General features: G+C 36.2%; 1 protein-coding gene across 1 annotated transcript in view; it reads left to right on the top strand.

The window, feature by feature from the left end:
- Positions 1–19,267, top strand: part of APOOL (apolipoprotein O like) — a 106,001-nt gene that overhangs the window by 24,639 nt on the left and 62,095 nt on the right. Inside the window, 1 exon segment of the mRNA XM_070365769.1 lies at positions 13,145–13,249. Coding sequence (XP_070221870.1) covers positions 13,145–13,249 — 105 coding nt within the window.

Raw genomic sequence — 19,267 nt, 5'->3', positions numbered from 1 at the left:
AACAGTTCATAAAGTTTTCATCTATTGTACTATTTGATTCTTTAAACATTCTTGTGAGAATTGTTAAGAAAATTTCTCTGAGGCATTTATACTTGAATTAGGATAAGATGTATTTGTGAAAAATTTTAGTTGTGGTGGGGCTGAATTAATTGGGTCCCCAAATGTGTCAGAGAGTGTGGCAGAGCCTGCAAGCATATGCAAAATTTTGAGAATAACTACATTTGGGGAGACCATAATACATAATTTTCATTGAATTCTCAAAAAACTCAGACCACTGAATCAGTCTTACAATTTCAGATTAGCTTTAAGCACCTTTAGTTATCATTTCCCTTCACAAATGGTTGGCACATAGGTAGTAAATAAATGTTACATAGTAGAACTTGCTAGATTACCTATGCATACTGCCCTATATAAACAAGTGAATTATTTTATAACTTTTTTCAGATCCTTAGCCCTACAGAGCCCTGTGAATGCAAAAAGGCATAAGACTACTCACTAGGAACCTATATTTTATTAGAAAAATAGGCTATATATGTATATAATTAAGGGTAAATAGTAACATAACATTATGTTTGTTTAATTCCAGATTAGTGTTTCACACAAAGAAGAGCTTTATGAATTTAGAAAGATGGCTCTGAGTGAGCTAGTAGGACTTGAGCTAGACCTTCAAGGAAGGGCAGGGTTTGGACAAGTGTATTCATTCTCCAGATATTTTTTGAGTACCTCGTATGTGCCAGTCACTGTTAGGTTTAGGAGAGGGGTAGATACTTTAGCAGAGAAAATGAAGTGAAGGCACTGAGGAAGGAATGTACTTGACATATTTTGGCCTAGGAAGATGAATTTGGTTAGAGCCAGAGGGTCTAACAAACACATTTGATCCATAAGACAATTGGTTAATGAGACATTTGGACAACACCTCCTTGAAATTTGGTCCCGTCTAAAACATCCGTGAGCATATTTGATCTGTGTCAAATGCTTTTGGATAGGACCAAATATCAAAGACCTTTTGATGTGGGCCAAATGTCTTACAGACATTTTGAACAAGACCAAATGTCTGCTAACCCCCGAGGATATATACAGAGGGAGAAACTAAGATGGCTTGTTTGTTGAGCCAGGAAAACAAAACAGTATTTTAGAAAGATTCACTTTATTTTCTGTATAGTTTATATAATGCTTTTTTGAAATTTAGTAGCAACTGAACTCTAAATTGACAACACCTTGAAAATCATCTCTTACTGGAGTATTATCATATTCTCAAGTAAATAGAATGCTCTCAATGTTCCTTTCCTACAACACTATAAGGTAGATATAGCCTAGATTCTTTGATATACAAATGCTTGTAAATATGTATGTGAAAGGGAGCTTTTAGATGTTTTTGAAAATTTGTTTACTGTTTTTGACAGTAAGTTAGTATTTTCCTGTCTCTGATTACCATAAACTGAATAAAATTGAATTGCACCAATCTACATTACTATTTCTGGAGGATGTTTAAAGTGTTTATGTAACTGCTACATTCCCTGTTCTTATTTTTAATTTTCTACTTTAGTTTTTATTTATCTAAGATGAACTTTTGACACTTTCAGGTGTTAGTAATAATTCAGTTCAGTCACTCGGTCGTGTGTCAGTTTGTCACCCCATGGATTGCAGCATGCCAGGCTTCCTTGTCCATCACCAATTCCCGGAGCTTGTTTAAACTCATGTCCATCAAGTTGGTGATGCCATCCAACCATCTTGTCCTCCGTCGTGCCCTTCTGCTCCTGCCTTCAAACTTTCCCAGCATCAGGGTTTTTTCCAATGAGTCAGTTCTTCACATCAGGTGGCCAAAGTATTGGAGCTTCAGCATCAGTCCTTCCAATGAATATTCAGGACTGATTTCCTTTAGGATTGATTTCTTTAGGATTTAGTAATAATTCAGTTCAGCTCAGTTCAGTCGCTCAGTCGTGCCCGACTCTTTGCGACCCCATGAATCACAGCATGCCAGGCTTTCCTGTCCATCACCAACTCCCAGAGTTCACTCAAACTCATGTCCATCAAGTCGGTGATGCCATCCAGCCATCTCATCCTCTGTCATCCCCTTCTTCTTCTGCCCCCAATACCTCCCAGCATCAGGGTCTTTTCCAATGAGTCAACTCTTCAAATGAGGTGGCCAAAGTACTGGAGTTTCAGCCTTAGCATCAGTACTTCCAATGAACACCCAGGACTGATCTCCTTTAGGATGGACTGGTTGGATCTCCTTGCAGTCCAAGGGACTGTCAAGAGTCTTCTCCAACACCACAGTTCAAAAGCATCAATTCTTCGGCACTCAGCTTTCTTCATACTCCAATTCTCACATGCATACATGACCACTGGAAAAACCATAGCCTTGACCTGACGGACTTTTGTTGGCAAAGTAATATTTCTGCTTTTTAATATGCTGTCTAGGTAGGTCATAACTTTTCTTTGCAGAAGTAAGCATCTTTTAATTTCATGGCTGCAATCACCATCTGCAGTGATTTTGGAGTCCCCCAAAATAAAGTGTGCCAATGTTTCCACTTTTTTCCCCATCTATTTACCACTCAGCAGTGGCCACAGGACTGGAAAGGTCAGTTTTCATTCCAATCCTAAAGAAAGGCAATGCCAAAGAATGCTCAAACTACCGCACAATTGCACTCATCTCACACGCTAGTAAAGTTATGCTCAAAATTCTCCAAGCCAGGCTTCAGCAATACGTGAACCGTGAACTTCCTGATGATCAAGCTGGTTTTAGAAAAGGCAGAGGAACCAGAGATCAAATTGCCAACATCTGCTGGATCATAAAAAAAGCAAGAGAGTTCCAGAAAAACATCTATTTCTGCTTTATTGACTATGCCAAAGCCTTTGACTGTGTGGATCACAATAAACTGTAGAAAATTCTGAAAGAGATGGGAATACCAGACCACCTGATCTTCCTCTTGAGAAATTTGTATGTAGGTCAGGAAGCAACAGTTAGAACTGGACATGGAACAACAGGTTGGTTCCAAATAGGAAAATGAGTACGTCAACGCTGTATATTGTCACCCTGCTTATTTAACTTATATGCAGAGTACATCATGAGAAACTCTGGGCTGGAAGAAGCACAACCTGGAATCAAGATTGCCGGGAGAAATATCAATAACCTCAGATATGCAGATAACACCACCCTTATGGCAGAAAGTGAGGAGGAACTAAAAAGCCTCTTGATGAAAGTGAAAGTGGAGAGTTAAAAAGTTGGCTTAAAGCTCAACATTCAGAAAACGAAGATCGTGGTATCTGGTCCCATCACTTCATGGGAAATAGATGGGGAAACAATGGAAACAGTGTCAGACTTTAAAGGGCTCCAAAATCACTGCGGATGGTGACTGCAGCCATGAAATTAAAAGATGCTTGCTCCTTGGAAGGAAAGTTATGACCAACCTAGGTAGCATATTCAAAGCAGAGATATTACTTTGCCAACAAAGGTTCGTCTAGTCAAGGCTATGGTTTTTCCTGTGGTCATGTATGGATGTGAGAGTTGTACTGTGAAGAAGCCTGAACGCCGAAGAATTGATGCTTTTGAACTGTGGTGTTGGAGAAGACTCTTGAGAGTCCCTTGGACTGCAAGGAGATCCAACCAGTCCATTCTGAAGGAGATCAGCCCTGGGATTTCTTTGGAAGGAATGATGCTAAAGCTGAAACTCCAGTACTTTGGCCACCTCATACGAAGAGTTGACTCACTGGAAAAGACTGATGCTGGGAGGGATTGGGGGCAAGAGGAGAAGGGGACGACAGAGGATGAGATGGTTGGATGGCATCACTGACTCGATAGACATGAGTCTGAGTGAACTCGGGGAGTTGGTGATGGACAGGGAGGCCTGGCGTGCTGCGATTCATGGAGTCACTAAGACTCGGACACGACTGAGCGACTGATCTGATCTGATCTAATCTGATGGGACCAGATGCCATGATCTTAATTTTCTGTATGTTGAGTTTTAAGCCAAGTTTTTCACTCTCCTCTTTCACTTTCATCAAGAGGCTTTTGAGTTCCTCTTCACTTTCTGCCATAAAGATGGTGTCATCTGCATATCTGCAGTTATTGATCTTTCTCCCAGCAATCTTGATTCCAGTTTGTGCTTCTTCCAGCCCAATGTTTCTCATGATGTACTCTGCATATTAGTTAAATAAGCAGGGTGACAATATACAGCCTTGAGGTACTCCTTTTCCTATTTGGAACCAGCCTGTTGTTCCATGTCCAGTTCTAACTGTTGCTTCCTAACCTGCATATAGATTTCTCAGGAGGCAGGTCAGATGGTCTGGTATTCCCATCTCTTTCAGAATTTTCCAGAGTTTATTGTGATCCACACAGTCAAAGGTTTTGGCAGAGTCAATAAAGCAGAAATAGATGTTTTTCTGGAACTCTCTTGCTTTTTCGATGATCCAGCGGATGTTGTCAATTTTATCTGGTTCCTTTGCCTTTTCTAAAACCAGCTTGAACATCTGGAAGTTCATGGTTCACGTAATGCTGAAACCTGGCTTGGATAATTTTGACCATTACTTTACTGGCGTTTGAGATGAGTGCAATTGTGCGGTAGTTTGAGCATTCTTTGGCATTACCTTTCTTTGGGACTGGAATGAAAACTGACCTTTTCCAGTCCTGTGGCCACTGCTGAGTTTTCCAAATTTGCTGGCATATTGAGTGCAGCACTTTCACAGCATTATCTTTCAGGGTTTGAAATAGCTCAACTGGGACCCCTTCGCCTCCACTAGCTTTGTTCATAGTGATGTTTTCTAAGGCCCACTTGAATTCACATTCCAGGATGTCTGGCTGTAGGTGAGTGAGCATACCAACATGATTATCTGGGTCATGAAGATTTTTTTTGTACAGTTCTTCTGTGTATTTTTGCTACCTCTTCTTAATATTTTCTGCTTCTATTAGGTCCATACCATTTCTGTCCTTTATCGAGCCCATCTTTGCATGAAATGTTCCCTTGGTATCTCTGAATTTCTTGAAGAGATCTCTAGTCTTTCCCATTCTGTTGTTTTCCTCTATTTCTTTGCATTGATCGCTGAGGAAGGCTTTCTTATATCTTTTTGCTATTCTTTGGAACTCTGCATTCAGATGCTTATATTTTTCCTTTTCTCCTTTGCTTTTCACTTCTCTTCACAGCTATTTGTAAGGCCTCCTCAGAGAGCCATTTTGCTTTTTTGCATTTCTTTTCCATGGGGATAATCTTGATCCCTGTCTTCTGTACAATGTCACGAACTTCTCTCCATAGTTCATCAGTCACTCTGTCTATCAGATGTAGTCCCTTAAATCTATTTCTCACTTCCAGTGTATAATTACAAGGGATTTGATTTAGGTCATTCCTGAATCAAATCAAAGTGTGGTTTTCCGCACTTTGTTCAATTTAAGTCTGAATTTGGCAACAAGGAGTTCATGATCTGAGCCACAGTCAGCTCCTGGTCTTGTTTTTGCTGACTGTATAGAGCTTCTCCATGTGTGGCTGCAAAGAATATAATCAATCTGATTTCGGTGTTGACCACCTGGTGATGTCCATGTGTAGATTCTTCTCTTGTGTTGTTGGAAGAGAGTGTTTGCTATGACCAGTGTGTTCTCTTGGCAAAACTCTATTAGCCTTTGCCCTGCTTCATTCCGTACTCCAAGGTGAAATAAATTTGAAAATAATTTAGTTCTTTATTACATCGTAATTAAAGCACTTGGTGCTTGAAATGCTTTAACATAATGTTCTACACGTTAATGCTACAGTTGAAAAACAAACAAACAAACATATCTATCCAAGCCATACTGAGGTGGGCAGTTATTTGTTCTAGCTAATTTAAGATTGGATGTTTTAAGTACTGGAATTTTAATTGTGATGAATATTAGAACTGAAGTGTAACAAGTACTTCCCATTCATCTTTAACCAGAGAGAATTTAACCTGTTCTTCGTCTTTCGATATCTTCGTTATTTAACTTTGCTGGTTTTAATATGCTCTAGCTATTTTTCTTTTTTTAAAAACCAATTATTTACTTTTAAATGAAAAAAAGATGAATATTTTTAATGATAAAAGGTACAGTTCACAAAGAAGATAGACATTATAAACCATTAGACACCTAACAACAAGAAACAAAGATACATAAAGCAAATCAGAAAATATAAGAGGAAAGAAAAATAAGTATAATCTTAGTGAGACATATTAACATTTCTCTAACAATATTTTATCAAGTACAGAAAAAATAAGAATAGGAGCATCTTGAATGATATCATTAATAATTTAAATATAATAGATTTCTATTTATATTAATCTTACATCCTAAAAAAATATAATCAGATTTTGTGTGTCTCATACGTTGTTATAAGATGTCCATAGGACACTTAGAAAAACTGGCAAAAAGATGAACATTTCTAAATTTCAAAAAGTAGAATTCTTTTGTTTTGTGATTCAGTTATATATGCATTTATATTATTTTTTGAAATTATTTTCCATTACAGGTTATTGTAAGCTATTTACTATACTTCCCTATGCTATACAGTAAACCTTTTTTTCTTGTGGCATATCTATTTCTTAAAATTAGAAGTCTTACATTCTATTCATACTAAGTCAAACAAGTGGAATCAAACGTTATACATTTTTTTAGTTAAGCAAAAACCCATAAGTATTCTAATATATATATATTATGCATATTATTCATCTATGTGTATACAAGAGATTTTCTGCTACACTTGATGAAGGCTTGAGAAATAACATAAAAAAAAGTTGGAAAAATTGAAAACAAACTAAATGAAACGGGAGCACTGAATATGAAATAGAAAAAAGTGAAGCAAACTGCTGCTGCTGCTGCTAAGTCACTTCAGTCATGTCCAACTCTGTGTGACCCCATAGACGGCAGCCCACTAGGCTCCTCTGTCCCTGGGATTCTCCAGGCAAGAATACTGGAGTGGGTTGCCATTTAACTAGATAAAAATAAAAGGTCCTCATATAGTTCAGTTGTTTTTAAACACGGATGCTAACTAGAATCATATCTGGAGCTCTGGTGGAAAAAAGAAAGCAATAACTGGGCATTTGAATTTTTCAAAAACTTCCAAGACAATTCTGATATGCATCTGGATTTTAAAAAGTGATTACAGGTTTTTCTATTAAATGGTAGTTTTTGTGATACAGAATTCTATTATTTTTCTGTTGACCAATAACAGTACACTTGTTTTAAGTGAGGAATAGTTACATAATCATAATAGTGAAAAATGTTTATTGGTTTTCACGATCAATGAAAATGAAAGTGAAGTCGCTCAGTCATGTTCCAGTCTTTGCGACCCCGTGGACAGTAGCCCACCAGGCTTCTCTGCCCATGGAATTCTCCAGGCAAGAATACTGGAGTGGGTTGCCATTTCCTTCTCCAGGGGATCTTCCCGAACCAGGGATTGGACCCAGGTCTCCCGCATTGCAGGTGCATTGCAGGCAGACGCTTTAACCTCTGAGCCCTTCCCACCAGGGAAGCCCTTCACGATCATTAGCCAGACCCTCCCCCTGCCCCCCCTCAAAAAAAAAGATAATTACAAATGCAAGCTATTATCGGAACATGATTAACCTAACAAATAATTACTTGCAATTTGGGGAGGGGGGCGTCAAGCAGAGTGATGTGGTAAGTGGAATGCACATATTTTCATACATGTACATGTTTTTATCTGCTCAGCCAGTCTTGTCTTTTGGTTGGTACATTTAATCCATTTACATTTAAGGTAATTATCAATACATATAATCCTATTGGGCTTCCCTGCCTCAGATGGTAAAGAATCTGCCTGCAGTGTGGCAGACCTGGTTTGATCCCTGTGTTGAGAAGGTCCCCTGGAGGAGGGCATGGCAACCCACTCCAGTATTCTTGCCCAGAGAATCCCGTGAACAGAGGAGCCTGGTGGGCTGCAGTCCATGGGGTCACAAAGAGTCGGACATGACTGACTGACTAAGCACAGCACAGCACATGATCCTATTACTGTTTTCTTAATTGTTTTGGGTTTATTTTGTAGAGGTAGGTCTTTTCCTTCTCTTATTTCCCATCTAGAGAAGTTCCTTTAGCATTTATTGTAAAGTTGGTTTGGTGATGCTGAATTCTCTTAACTTTTGCCTGTCTGGAAAGTTTTTGATTTTTCTTCATCAAATCTGAAGGAGAGTCTTGCTGGGTAGAGTATTCTTGGTTGTAGGTTCTTCCCTTTCATCACTTTAAATATATCATGCCATTCCCTTGTGGCTTGTAGAGTTTCTGTTGAGAAATCAGCTGATAGCCTAATGGGAATTCCCTTGTATTTTATTTGTTGTTTTTCCTTTGTTGATTTTAGTATTTTATGTTTGTCTTTCATTTTTGTCAGTTTGATTACTGTGTGTCTCAGTGTGTTCCTCTTTGGGTTTTTCCTGCCTGGGACTCTCTGTGCTTCCTGGATTTGGTTGACTATTTCTAATTAGAAATAATTATATATATAATTAGAGGGGTAGGAAAGACCACATGAAGAGTACTGTATCTAAGTAGTTCTTAAGAATGCCGATATAGTAAAGAGGGTATTCCTGGGGGTTATGACATGGAAATAAGCAACCAGTTGAGCTTAACTATGTCAACGAATTCCTGAGGGAGAGTAGTGAACAGAGACAAGGATAGAAAAGTTATGGTAAATTCCCTTGGAGATGGGGCATGGGAAGTGGGGGCATATTTTTTTATGTTTATTTTTCTCGTATCTAGCACAGTTGTTTGACTACTATTTGTGTAAAAAATGGAAAGATGTAAGTATAATGAATACAGTGAACAACGTGAGTTTGAACTGCACAGGTCCACTTATATGCAGATTCTTTTCACTAAATTTTTATTGCAGTACTACATGATCCCAGTTTGGTTGAATCTGTGGGTGTGGAGCCACAGATATAGAAAGCCAACTGTAAAGTTATACATTTTTGACTGCAAGGAGGGTCAGCACCCCTAAGCCCTCCACTGTTCCAGGGTCAACTGTTTCATAGGTTTGTTTTCACGATTTTATGAGAATGTTTTCTGATTTATAGATTTAAACCATCATTCCTATAACAGGATAAAATTTCTCATTTTCATATTTTACTCTCTTAAAAATATAATGCAATTATATTCTTCTGCAGTGGCATAAATAGTGTCCAGTTCTTCCTTTTGCTGTTTTCAGGTTAATATATATGCCCTGAATAGATGGATTTAGAATTAAAACTGGTATATTTGAAATCAGAAATAATCGTTTCTTATTGAATAAATTTGATATGTAATGTGTAAGTTTAAGGTGTATTGTATGTTGCTTTTATACATGTATAGGTTGTAATGTGACTGCTGTTATATAATATTTATCAAATGATATAATTATATTACAACATTGTCTATATTGTGCATTAGATCTCTATGGCTTATTTACTATGTACAAGTTTGTACCCTTAAACCCCATCAGTCTTATTCCCCTCCCCCACATCCCTTAGTAACCATCATTTTACTATCTGGTTTTTACATGTTTGACTTTTTAGATTTCACATCTAAGTGACATTCTCCAGTACTTGTCTTTCTCTGACTTATATGGCTTAGTATAATATGCTCAAAGTCCATCCATATCGTTGAAAATAGTTTGATATCCTCTTTTATCATGGCTGAATAATATTCCATTGTGTATGGGCTTCTCAAGCGGTGGTAGTGGTAAAGAACCTACTTGCCAATGCAGGAGACATAAGAGACCCAGGTTTGATCCCTGGGTTGGGAAGATCCCTTGGAGAAGAGCATGGCAACCCAATCCAATATTCTTGCCTGGAGAATCCCATGAGCAGAGGGGCCTGGGGGGCTATAGTCCATAGGGTTACAAAGAGTAACCCTATGGTTACATGATCAAGGCAATTTAGTGCACAGGCAGTCATGCATATATATGTATATCACATCTTTTTTATCCATTCATCTGTCAATGGACTTTTGGGTTGTTTCCATATCTTGGCCATTGTGAATAATGCTGTGATAAACATAGGAGTGTATATATCTCATTAAAATCTTAATCTCTTTTTTGATAGAATTATAAGAAAATCCTAAATGTTGGAGCTGTAAGGCAGTGCTATCCAATAAAACTTTCCCCTATGGTAGGAATGTTCTGTTTCTGTGCTGTCCAGTTGGTGGCCACTAGAGTCCTATGTATCTATTGAGACCTTGAAATGTGGCTAGGGGATGAAAGAACTAATTTTTAATTTTAATTAAAATTTAATTTTAATTTTAAAATTTTCATTAATTGAGATACAATTTTAAATAACATGTGGATATTGGCTACCCTATTGAGAGTGCAGGTCTAAGGCTCTCAGAGATTGTCTGCACAAGATATTTTTACAAATAAAGAAACGTAGGCCTGTGACTTAACTAGAGATTACATAGTCTAAGAACAGAGCTGGGACTAAACTCTTGAGAGTCCCTTGGCCTGCAAGGAGGTTAAACCTGTCAGTCTTAAAGGAAATCAGCCTTAAATATTCATGGGAAGGACTGATGCTGAAGCTGAAGCCCCAATACTTTGGCCACCTGATGCAAAGAACCAAGTAATTGGAAAAGACCCCGATGTTGGGAAAGATTAAGGGCAAGAGGAGAAGGGGGCCAAGAGGATGAGATGATTGTATGGCATCATTGACTCAATGGACATGAGTTTGAGCAAACTCTGGGAGATAATAAAGGACAGGGAAGCTTGGAGTTTTGCAGTTGCAAAGAGTCGGACATGACTTAGTAACTGAACAACAGTGTAGCTAGTAATTACCATATTGGGCAGCATACCTCTTAGGAGCTTAAGTAACTTGCCCAAACGTAGACAGTAAGCTCCAAAACTTGAGTTCAAAACCAAGTCTGTGCAACTTGTGAGCTTATATTTTTGCCATTATGCCATACAGCTTTATCACTGAAAGTCAAGGTGGATGGACTCTGCCCTACAGAGTAGAAAATGTAGCAAGGATATCAATACTTGGGCATTTTTCAAGGTTATACTACTGTTTTAACTTTTCAGTGAAAGTGAAAGTCGCTCAGTTGTGTCCAGCTCTTTGCAACTCCATGGACTATACAGTCTATGGAATTCTCCAGGCCAGAATACTGGAGTGGGTAGCCTTTCTCTTCTCCAGGGGATCTTTCCAACCCAGGGATGGAACCCAGGTCTCCCACATTGCAGGCGGATTCTTTACCAGCTGAGCCATAAGGGAAGCCCAAGAATACTGGAGTGGGTAGCCTATCTCTTCTCTAGCAGATCTTTGCGACCCAAGAATTGAACTGGGGTCTCCTGCAATGCAAGCAGATTCTTTACCAACTGCACTGTAAGGGAAGCCCTAACTTTAAAAAAAAAAAAAAAAAAAATATATATATATATATATATATATATATATATATATATATATATATTCAAACTGATGCTGGCAAGAATGTTCTCTTCTGTGGACTAATTAGTGGCTTACTCCCCAAGTTGCCAGGCTGAAATATGGAAAGTTCATATATCAGGCTGGAAACTGTGCCCCAAGTTCCCGGGCTGAAATATGGAAAAGTTTAGGCCACTAGTTTAATTAGTCCACACTCTGTAGCACAGGATTATAATTATTAAGTAATACCTATGAACTTATTTTATAGTCTACATGTTATTTTTCCATTATGTGAAGTAAAATGACTATGAGAACATTGTTGAAATTTTTTCAGATATTAGCAATATTCAAAGATATTTTTCTTTTATCTAGGAAGTAATGTCTAATCAGGTATTTTAAAAATAGCTTTAAAATATTGTAAGAATTGACTTGCTTCAAATAATCACTTCAGAGCTTTATTAAAATATTTTTTCAGGTACATAGGAGAACATTCTTGCCAGCATCAGTTTTAATATTTTTTTTGTTACCTGACATTATATATTGAGTGGGAATCTTGTTATTTCATTAGTAAATACCAAATATGTATAAGAAATCAAAAGTGATGTATTTCGGGAAGCCAGGACTAGATAAATTGTTCTATGATGCTGACATACGTACAGAGGGAAGTTTGAAGGTAGAAAAACAGTGAAAACAATCTCTTTTTATTAGTGTTGAGTCTTAATTTTACTGTATATTTTTGGAGTCTCAATCTAAGTCAGAGTCATGCCTAAACAGGAAATTGCTTTACTAGTACCAGTACTTTCCCTTATTTTGCCCAGAAATTATGGAAACATATGTCAGAAATGAAATGCAGTTACTATCACTGTTATCCGAGAACATTTGGAATCCTTTGGCTGGTGTTTCTTCCAGTTCTTGAACAATTCCACTTATGTGTAAGCCAGAGAAACCTCTTCCCTGTGGATGTCTTTTGTCAATTTCATCAGGCCCTCCTTTTGAGTCTAAAGAATAAAGCTCTTAAAATAGTTGTTCCCTGGAGAGTTTTTCATTTGGCCTTGTTGAATGTATAATCTTTAGGAATTATTTTGATACTGGATAAACACTGGAGCACTTTGTTCTTAGAGACTAATTTTCCTGCATTCTTAATTTAAATCAAGTTATATCAAAAACAAAGGTCACTTTTGGCTTTAGATCAAGCATTAAATATAATAGCTAAAAAGGAATGTATTAGGGGAATAAGATTTGTAATGGTAGGAAGTTATTTTTATAAATAATGTGATTATAAATTATGTGTCAAGATACAACCTGAATCACCTAGTACTCCAGATCACCCTTATTTTTTACTTTCTCCTTAGCATTATCGATTGTAGTATACCATATAATTTATGTATTGTGTATATCTTCTGTCTCTACTCCACTAGAATGTCAGCTCCATGAAAGCGATAATTGTTGTTTTGTTCCCAATGGGTCTGGCATATAGTAATTACTCAGTTAATATTTGTGAACTGAATGAATATCATAATCTATCTCACTTCACCTGTAAAATTTTATATTCACTTCTTCCTGCTAATTACTATATTGCTGTATTCCATATGAAGTAAGTAGTTAACAAATTGGTGAAAATAATACTCTACCATTTAGCATGAGAGGAGAATTTTAGGAATTATATCCTAAAAAGGTATGAATTGTTTGGAATGCTTGAGTTTTTAATACACTTAAATGAAACCCATAGTGTTCCTCAAATGTGCCACCCCCAAATTTATCAGGAAATATGGGGTGGGAAGCTTTTCAATTAAAAATATATTTTGATATATTTTCTCAGATGGGAAAGTTGACAACCATGCCAACAGGTCTAATATATGCATCTATAAGTGTGCATGCGGCCAAAGAAGAGGAGTCCAAAAAGCAGCTAGTGAAACCAGAGCAGGTAACTTGCCTACAAAAGTTTGTGAATTTTGTATGACATAAATATGATGTAAAAACTGCGAGGTTTGTTTCTTTGTTAACTCTATTCATCAAAAATGTCTTTGAAGTATTTGTTAGGCATGTTTTTCAAGTTGAGAGAAATAGTTACAAGATGTCTCAAAGTAAATATTTTATTATTTTTAGCCCAAACATCTAAAATACTAACTCCAATGAAAAACAGTTTTTTGATTTTTCTTAATGAATAATCGATGAGTAGTATAGGGTTTTAGTTCTTGTAAGCAGTCTAGTTTTTGTTTCTGGAAAAAAATTTATACAGGTGCACATGATATTTGAAAGCTTTAGTTTAAGAAATTCATTAAGATCTCAGTTTTGAAAGCAATCTTAGATGTTTTCTAATTCGCTTACTCTATAGTATTGTAAGTCCCTCTACAATAGGCACACTAACTGGCTGTTTTCTTCAATGTGAATAAAACTGGATAAAGGAACCTAAGGCAGTCCATACCATTTTCTGGCAGCTTTCATTCAATTTAAGGTCCTTTCTTTCATCAAACACAAACCTGTCTCATAATCATATTCTACCTATTGGCCCTGTATCTCTTTCATTGATGCTATCCAGAACAGTTCTCATCTCTCTTCCACAAAACAACTCTTCAGATGTCCATTCACTTTATTTAGTTTTGCTTCCTGGGTAAACATATTAGTAATTTAACAATTACTCCTGGGTCAAAGCTTTGAGTTCCTTCACTTTCATGATCTTTCTCTGCCAAACATGTTCAGGATGGCTAGTGTTTTCTTCTGGTGTAAGTATTTTGAATACTGCAAGATAGAGTCAGACTCTGACTTTTCTTGTTTAAGATAATTTATTTCTGTTTTAATGCTGACTAGGCTTCCCTGGTGTTTCAGTCTAAGATTACATTTGTTTTTATATTTATTTTTGTTTTGGGTCATCACAATCAATCTTGCTTAAAATCAGCTTTTGACCATGACATAGTGAATGTGCAGTTCTCTAAAATTCATTAAATGTTTTTATATGGGCTACTAGTAAGCTACTAGTACATAGCTTACTAGTAATTTCTGAGTTTGTACTTATGCATATGTACATTTTAGATTTAGTTACAGGTACATTTATGCCTTTTTAACTTACATCTCATTAATCTAGTCTATCATATCAGCCTTTTAATGTCTCATTGTAGTAACTTATTCTCTTCACCACGGTATGTTTCATCTTTTCTAGCCTCAAGTTACCCTTAAGATACATCTGCATGCTTAGAAATATATATTGGAGGCAAACAGGCCTAAATCTGAATCTTGACCCTGTCACAGACTGTTGGATGGCATTGGACAGAATTCTTAATAGTGGCATAAATATTCTGTTGTATGAATATATCATATCAAATATATATTTTTCATATATTCTGAAAATTTAGTGTATTTCCAATTATTTTGCAAATGTAATCAGGCTTTGTCAAAACACTTTGTACCTGAATCTTTATGTACATATGTAACTGTTTCCTTAGAATAAATCTCTAGAAATGGAATTGTAGGTGAGAAAGCATGAAACATATCAGTAAGTTGCCAAACCAACATGCATAAAGGTGGTATTTACTTATTCATTAAACAAAAAAATATTTCCTGAGCTCCTCTTATATATGTGAGGCATATACAAAGCACTGGGTAAAGTTTTATTAATTTTCATTAGCAGTCTAGAATAGATTTACTCTTCTGTATACTTGCAGACTCTCAGTATTTTTTTCTCCTTTTTATTAATCTTAGTGAGATGTTGTTTTTAAGCCTACCTTGGCACTTGTATCTTTGGAAAGTTTAAAATCTAGGTTGGATAATAGGAAACTGGCATTTGGCTCTAATACTTAATTTACATATTTCTATATTTTAAAATAAATCTGTGCTCCTTACTATGTTATGGAATGAACAAGATATCTTGGTATTTATTGTGTTCCCCAGTATATTTTAAACAGAATTCAATTGAGTTGCTTATTAAGCAAAGTTGCCAGCTAAGTGCTATGGACTATTTACATATGTGTGTATGTTGAAGTCGCTCAGTCGTGTCCATCTCATGACCCCATGGAGTATGCAATCCATGGAATTTTCCAGGTCAGAATCCTGGAGTGGGTAGTCTTTCCCTTCTCTGGGAATCTTCCCAACCTACTGATCGAACCCAGGTCTCCTACATTGCCATCTGTATGTCTTCTTTGGAGAAATGTCTGTTTAGTTCTTTCTCCACTTTTTGATTGTATTGTGCATTTTTCTGGTATTGAGCTGCATGGATTGCTTGTGTATTTTGGACATTAATTCTTTGTCAGTTTTCACATTTTCTATTATTTTCTCCCATTCTGAAGGCTTCTTTTTCACCTTGCTTATAGTTTCTTCGTTGCCCAAAAGCTTTTAAGTTTAGTTAGATCCTATTTGTTTATTTATTTATTTATTGTTTCTATTACTCTGGGAAGTGGGTCATAAAGGATCTTGCTGTCATTTATGTCAGAGAATGTTCTGCCTGTGTTTTCTTCTACAAATTTTATACTTTCTGGCCTTACATTTAGATCTTTAATCCATTTTGAGTTTATTTTTGTGTATGGTGTTAGAAAGTGTTCTATTTGCTTTCTTTTACACAGGGTTGACCAGTTTTTCCTGCACCACTTGTTAAAGAGATTTTCTTTTCTCCATGGTATATTTTTGCCTCCTTTGTCAAAGACAAGGTGTCCATAGGTGCATGGAATTATCTCTGGGCTTTCTATTTTGTTCCATTGATCTATATTTCTGTCTTTGTCCAAGTACCATACTGTCTTGATAACTGTAGCTTTGTAGTATAGTCTGAAGGCAGGCAGGTTGATTCCTCCACTTCCCTGCTTCTTTCTCAAGATTGCTTTGGCTATTCGAGGTTTTTTGGGTTTCCATACAAATTGTGAAATTATTTGTTCTAGTTCTGTGAAAAATACCACTGGTAGCTTGATAGGGATTGCATTGAATCTTTAGATTGCTTTGGGTAGTATACTCATTTTCACTCTGTTGACTCTTCCAATCCATGAACATGGTGTATTTCTTCATCTGTATGTGTCATCTTTGATTTCTTTCATCAGTGTTTCATAGTTTTCTATATATAGGTCTTTTGTTTCTTTAAATGTATTCCTAAGTATTTTATTCTTTTCATTGCCATGGTGAATGGGATTGTTTCCTTAATTTCTCTTTCTGTTTTTTCATTGTTAGTGTATAGGAATGCAAGGGTTTTTTGTGTATTAATTTTATATCCTGCAACTTTACTACATTCTTTGATTAGCTGTAGTAATTTTCTGGTGGTATTATTAGTGTTTTCTATGTAGAAGTGACAAAGAAGGACACTACATAATGATCAAGGGATCAATCCCAGAAGATATAACAATTGTAAGTATATATGCAGTCAACATAGGATCACCACAATATGTAAAGGAAATGCTAACATGTATGAGAGGCGATATTAGCAGTAACACACTAATAGTGGGGGACTTTAATACCGCACTCACACCTGTGGATAGATCAACAAAACAGAAAATTAACATGGAAACAGACCTTTAAATGATACAATGGACCAGTTAGATCTCATTGATATATACAGGGCATTTCACCCAAAAGCAATGGATTTTTCCTTTTTCTCAAGTGCACACGGAACATTCTCCAGGATAGATCATGTCCTGGGCCACGAATTTACTCTTAGTAAATTGTAAAAAAATGAAATCATTTCAAGTATCTTTTCTCATCACAGAATGGTAAGTAAGATCATATCAACTATAGGGGAAAAAAAAAAAAAAACTATAAAAATACACAAACACATGGAGGCTAAACAACATGTTTCTTAATAACTAACAGATCACGGAAGACATCAAAAAGGAAATCAAACTATGCATAGAAACAAATAATAATGAAACACGACAACCCAAAACCTATGGGATTCAGTAAAAGCAGTGCTAAGAGGGAGATTCTTAGCAATACAGGCATACCTCAAAAAAAAAAAAAAAACAAATCAAAACAGAAACATCAAATAAACAACCAAACTTTTACACCTAAAGCAGCTAGAAAAAGAAGAACAGAAAAACCCAAAGTTAACAGAAGGAAAGAAATCATGAAAATCAGATCAGAAATAACTGAAAAAGAAATGAATGAAGCTATAGCAAAAATCAACAAAACTAAAAACTGGTTCTTTGAGAATATACATAAAATAGACAAACCATTAGCCACAGTCAACAAGAAAAAAAGAGAGAAGAATCAAATCAATAAAATGAGAAATGAAAATGGAGAAGTCACAACAGACAGACAACACAGAAATACAGAAGATCATAAGAGACTAGTATGAACAATTGACAACTTGGAAGAAATGGACAAATTAGTAGAAAAGTATAACCTTTCAAAACTGAACCAGGAAGAAATAGAAAATCTTAACAGACCCATCACAAGCATGGACATTGAAACTGCTATCAAAAATCTTCCAACAACCAAAAGCCCAGGAACAGATGGCTTCACAGGTGAATTCTACATAAATTTTAGAGAAGAGCGAACACCAATCTTAAACTCTGCCAGAAAATTGCAGAGGAAGGCAAACTCCCAAGTTCATTCTATGAGGTCACCAGCACCCTAATATCAAAACCAGACAAAGATGCCACAAAAAAAAAAAAAAAAAAAAAAAACTACAGGCCAATATCACTGATGAACATAGATGCAAAAATCCTCGACAAAATTCTAGGAAACAGAATCCAGCAACATATTTAAAAGAACATGGTCAAGTGGGCTTTATTCCAGGGATGCAAGGATTCTTCAGTATTTGCAAATCAATCAATGTGATACATCATATTAAGAAATTGAATGATTAAAAACCATGTGATTATCTCAACAGATGCAGAGAAAGACTTTGACAAAATTAAACACCTATTTATGATTAAAAAACTCTCCAGAAAGCAGGCATAAAAAGAACATTCCTCAGAATAATAAAAGCCATATAGGTCAAACACACAGTAAAAATTACCCTCAATAGTGAAAAATTGAAAGAATATCCTCTAAAATTAGGAACAAGAAAGGGTGCCCACTCTCACCACTATTACTCAAGAGAGTTTTGATAATCCTAGCCATGGCAATCATAGAACAAAAAGATATAAAAGAAATGCTGATAAACAAGATGAAAGGGCAGAGAAATACCCAGCAGGTAAAGGAACAGGATAAATGCCCACCAAACCAAACAAAAGAGGAACAGATAGGAAATCTACCTGATAAAGAATTCCAAATAATGACAGTGAAAATGATCCAAAATCTTGAACACAAAATGGAGTTACAGATAAATATCCTGGAGAAAAGGATTGAGAAGATGCAAGAAAAGTTTAACAAGGATCTAGAAGAAATAAGAAAGAGTCAATATGTAATGAATAATGCAATAAATGAGATCAAAAACACTCTGGAGGGAACCAACAGTAGAATAACAGAGGCAGAAGATAGGATAAGTGAGGTAGAGGATAGAATGGTAGAAATAAATGAAACAGAGAGGAAAAAAGAAAAACGAAATAAAAGAAATGAGGACAATCTCAGAGACCTCTGGGACAATGTGAAACGCCCCAACGTTCGAATCAGAGGAGTCCCAGAAGAACAAGACAAAAAGAAAGACCATGAGAAAATACTTGAGGAGATAATAGTTGAAAACTTCCCTTAAAATGGGGAAGGAAATAATCACCCAAATCCAAGGAACCCAGAGAGTCCCAAACAGGATAAACCCAAGGCAAAACACCCCAAGACACATATTAATCAAATTAACAAAGATCGAACACAAAGAACAAATATTAAAAGCAACAGCGGGAAAACAACAACTAACACACAAGAGGATTCCCATAAGTATAACAGCTGATCTTTCAATAGAAACTCTTCAGGACAGGAGGGAATGGCAGGAAATACTGAAGGGATGAAAGAAAATAACCTACAGCCCAGGTGTCATTCAAATATACCCAGCAAGGATCCTATTCAGATATGAAGGAGAAATCAAAATCTTTAC

Source organism: Bos mutus, chromosome X (assembly GCF_027580195.1).
Source record: "Bos mutus isolate GX-2022 chromosome X, NWIPB_WYAK_1.1, whole genome shotgun sequence".
Taxonomy (NCBI): Eukaryota; Metazoa; Chordata; class Mammalia; order Artiodactyla; family Bovidae; genus Bos; species Bos mutus.
Note: the sequence above shows the minus strand (reverse complement) of the source record. Positions and strands in the feature narration are given on the sequence as shown.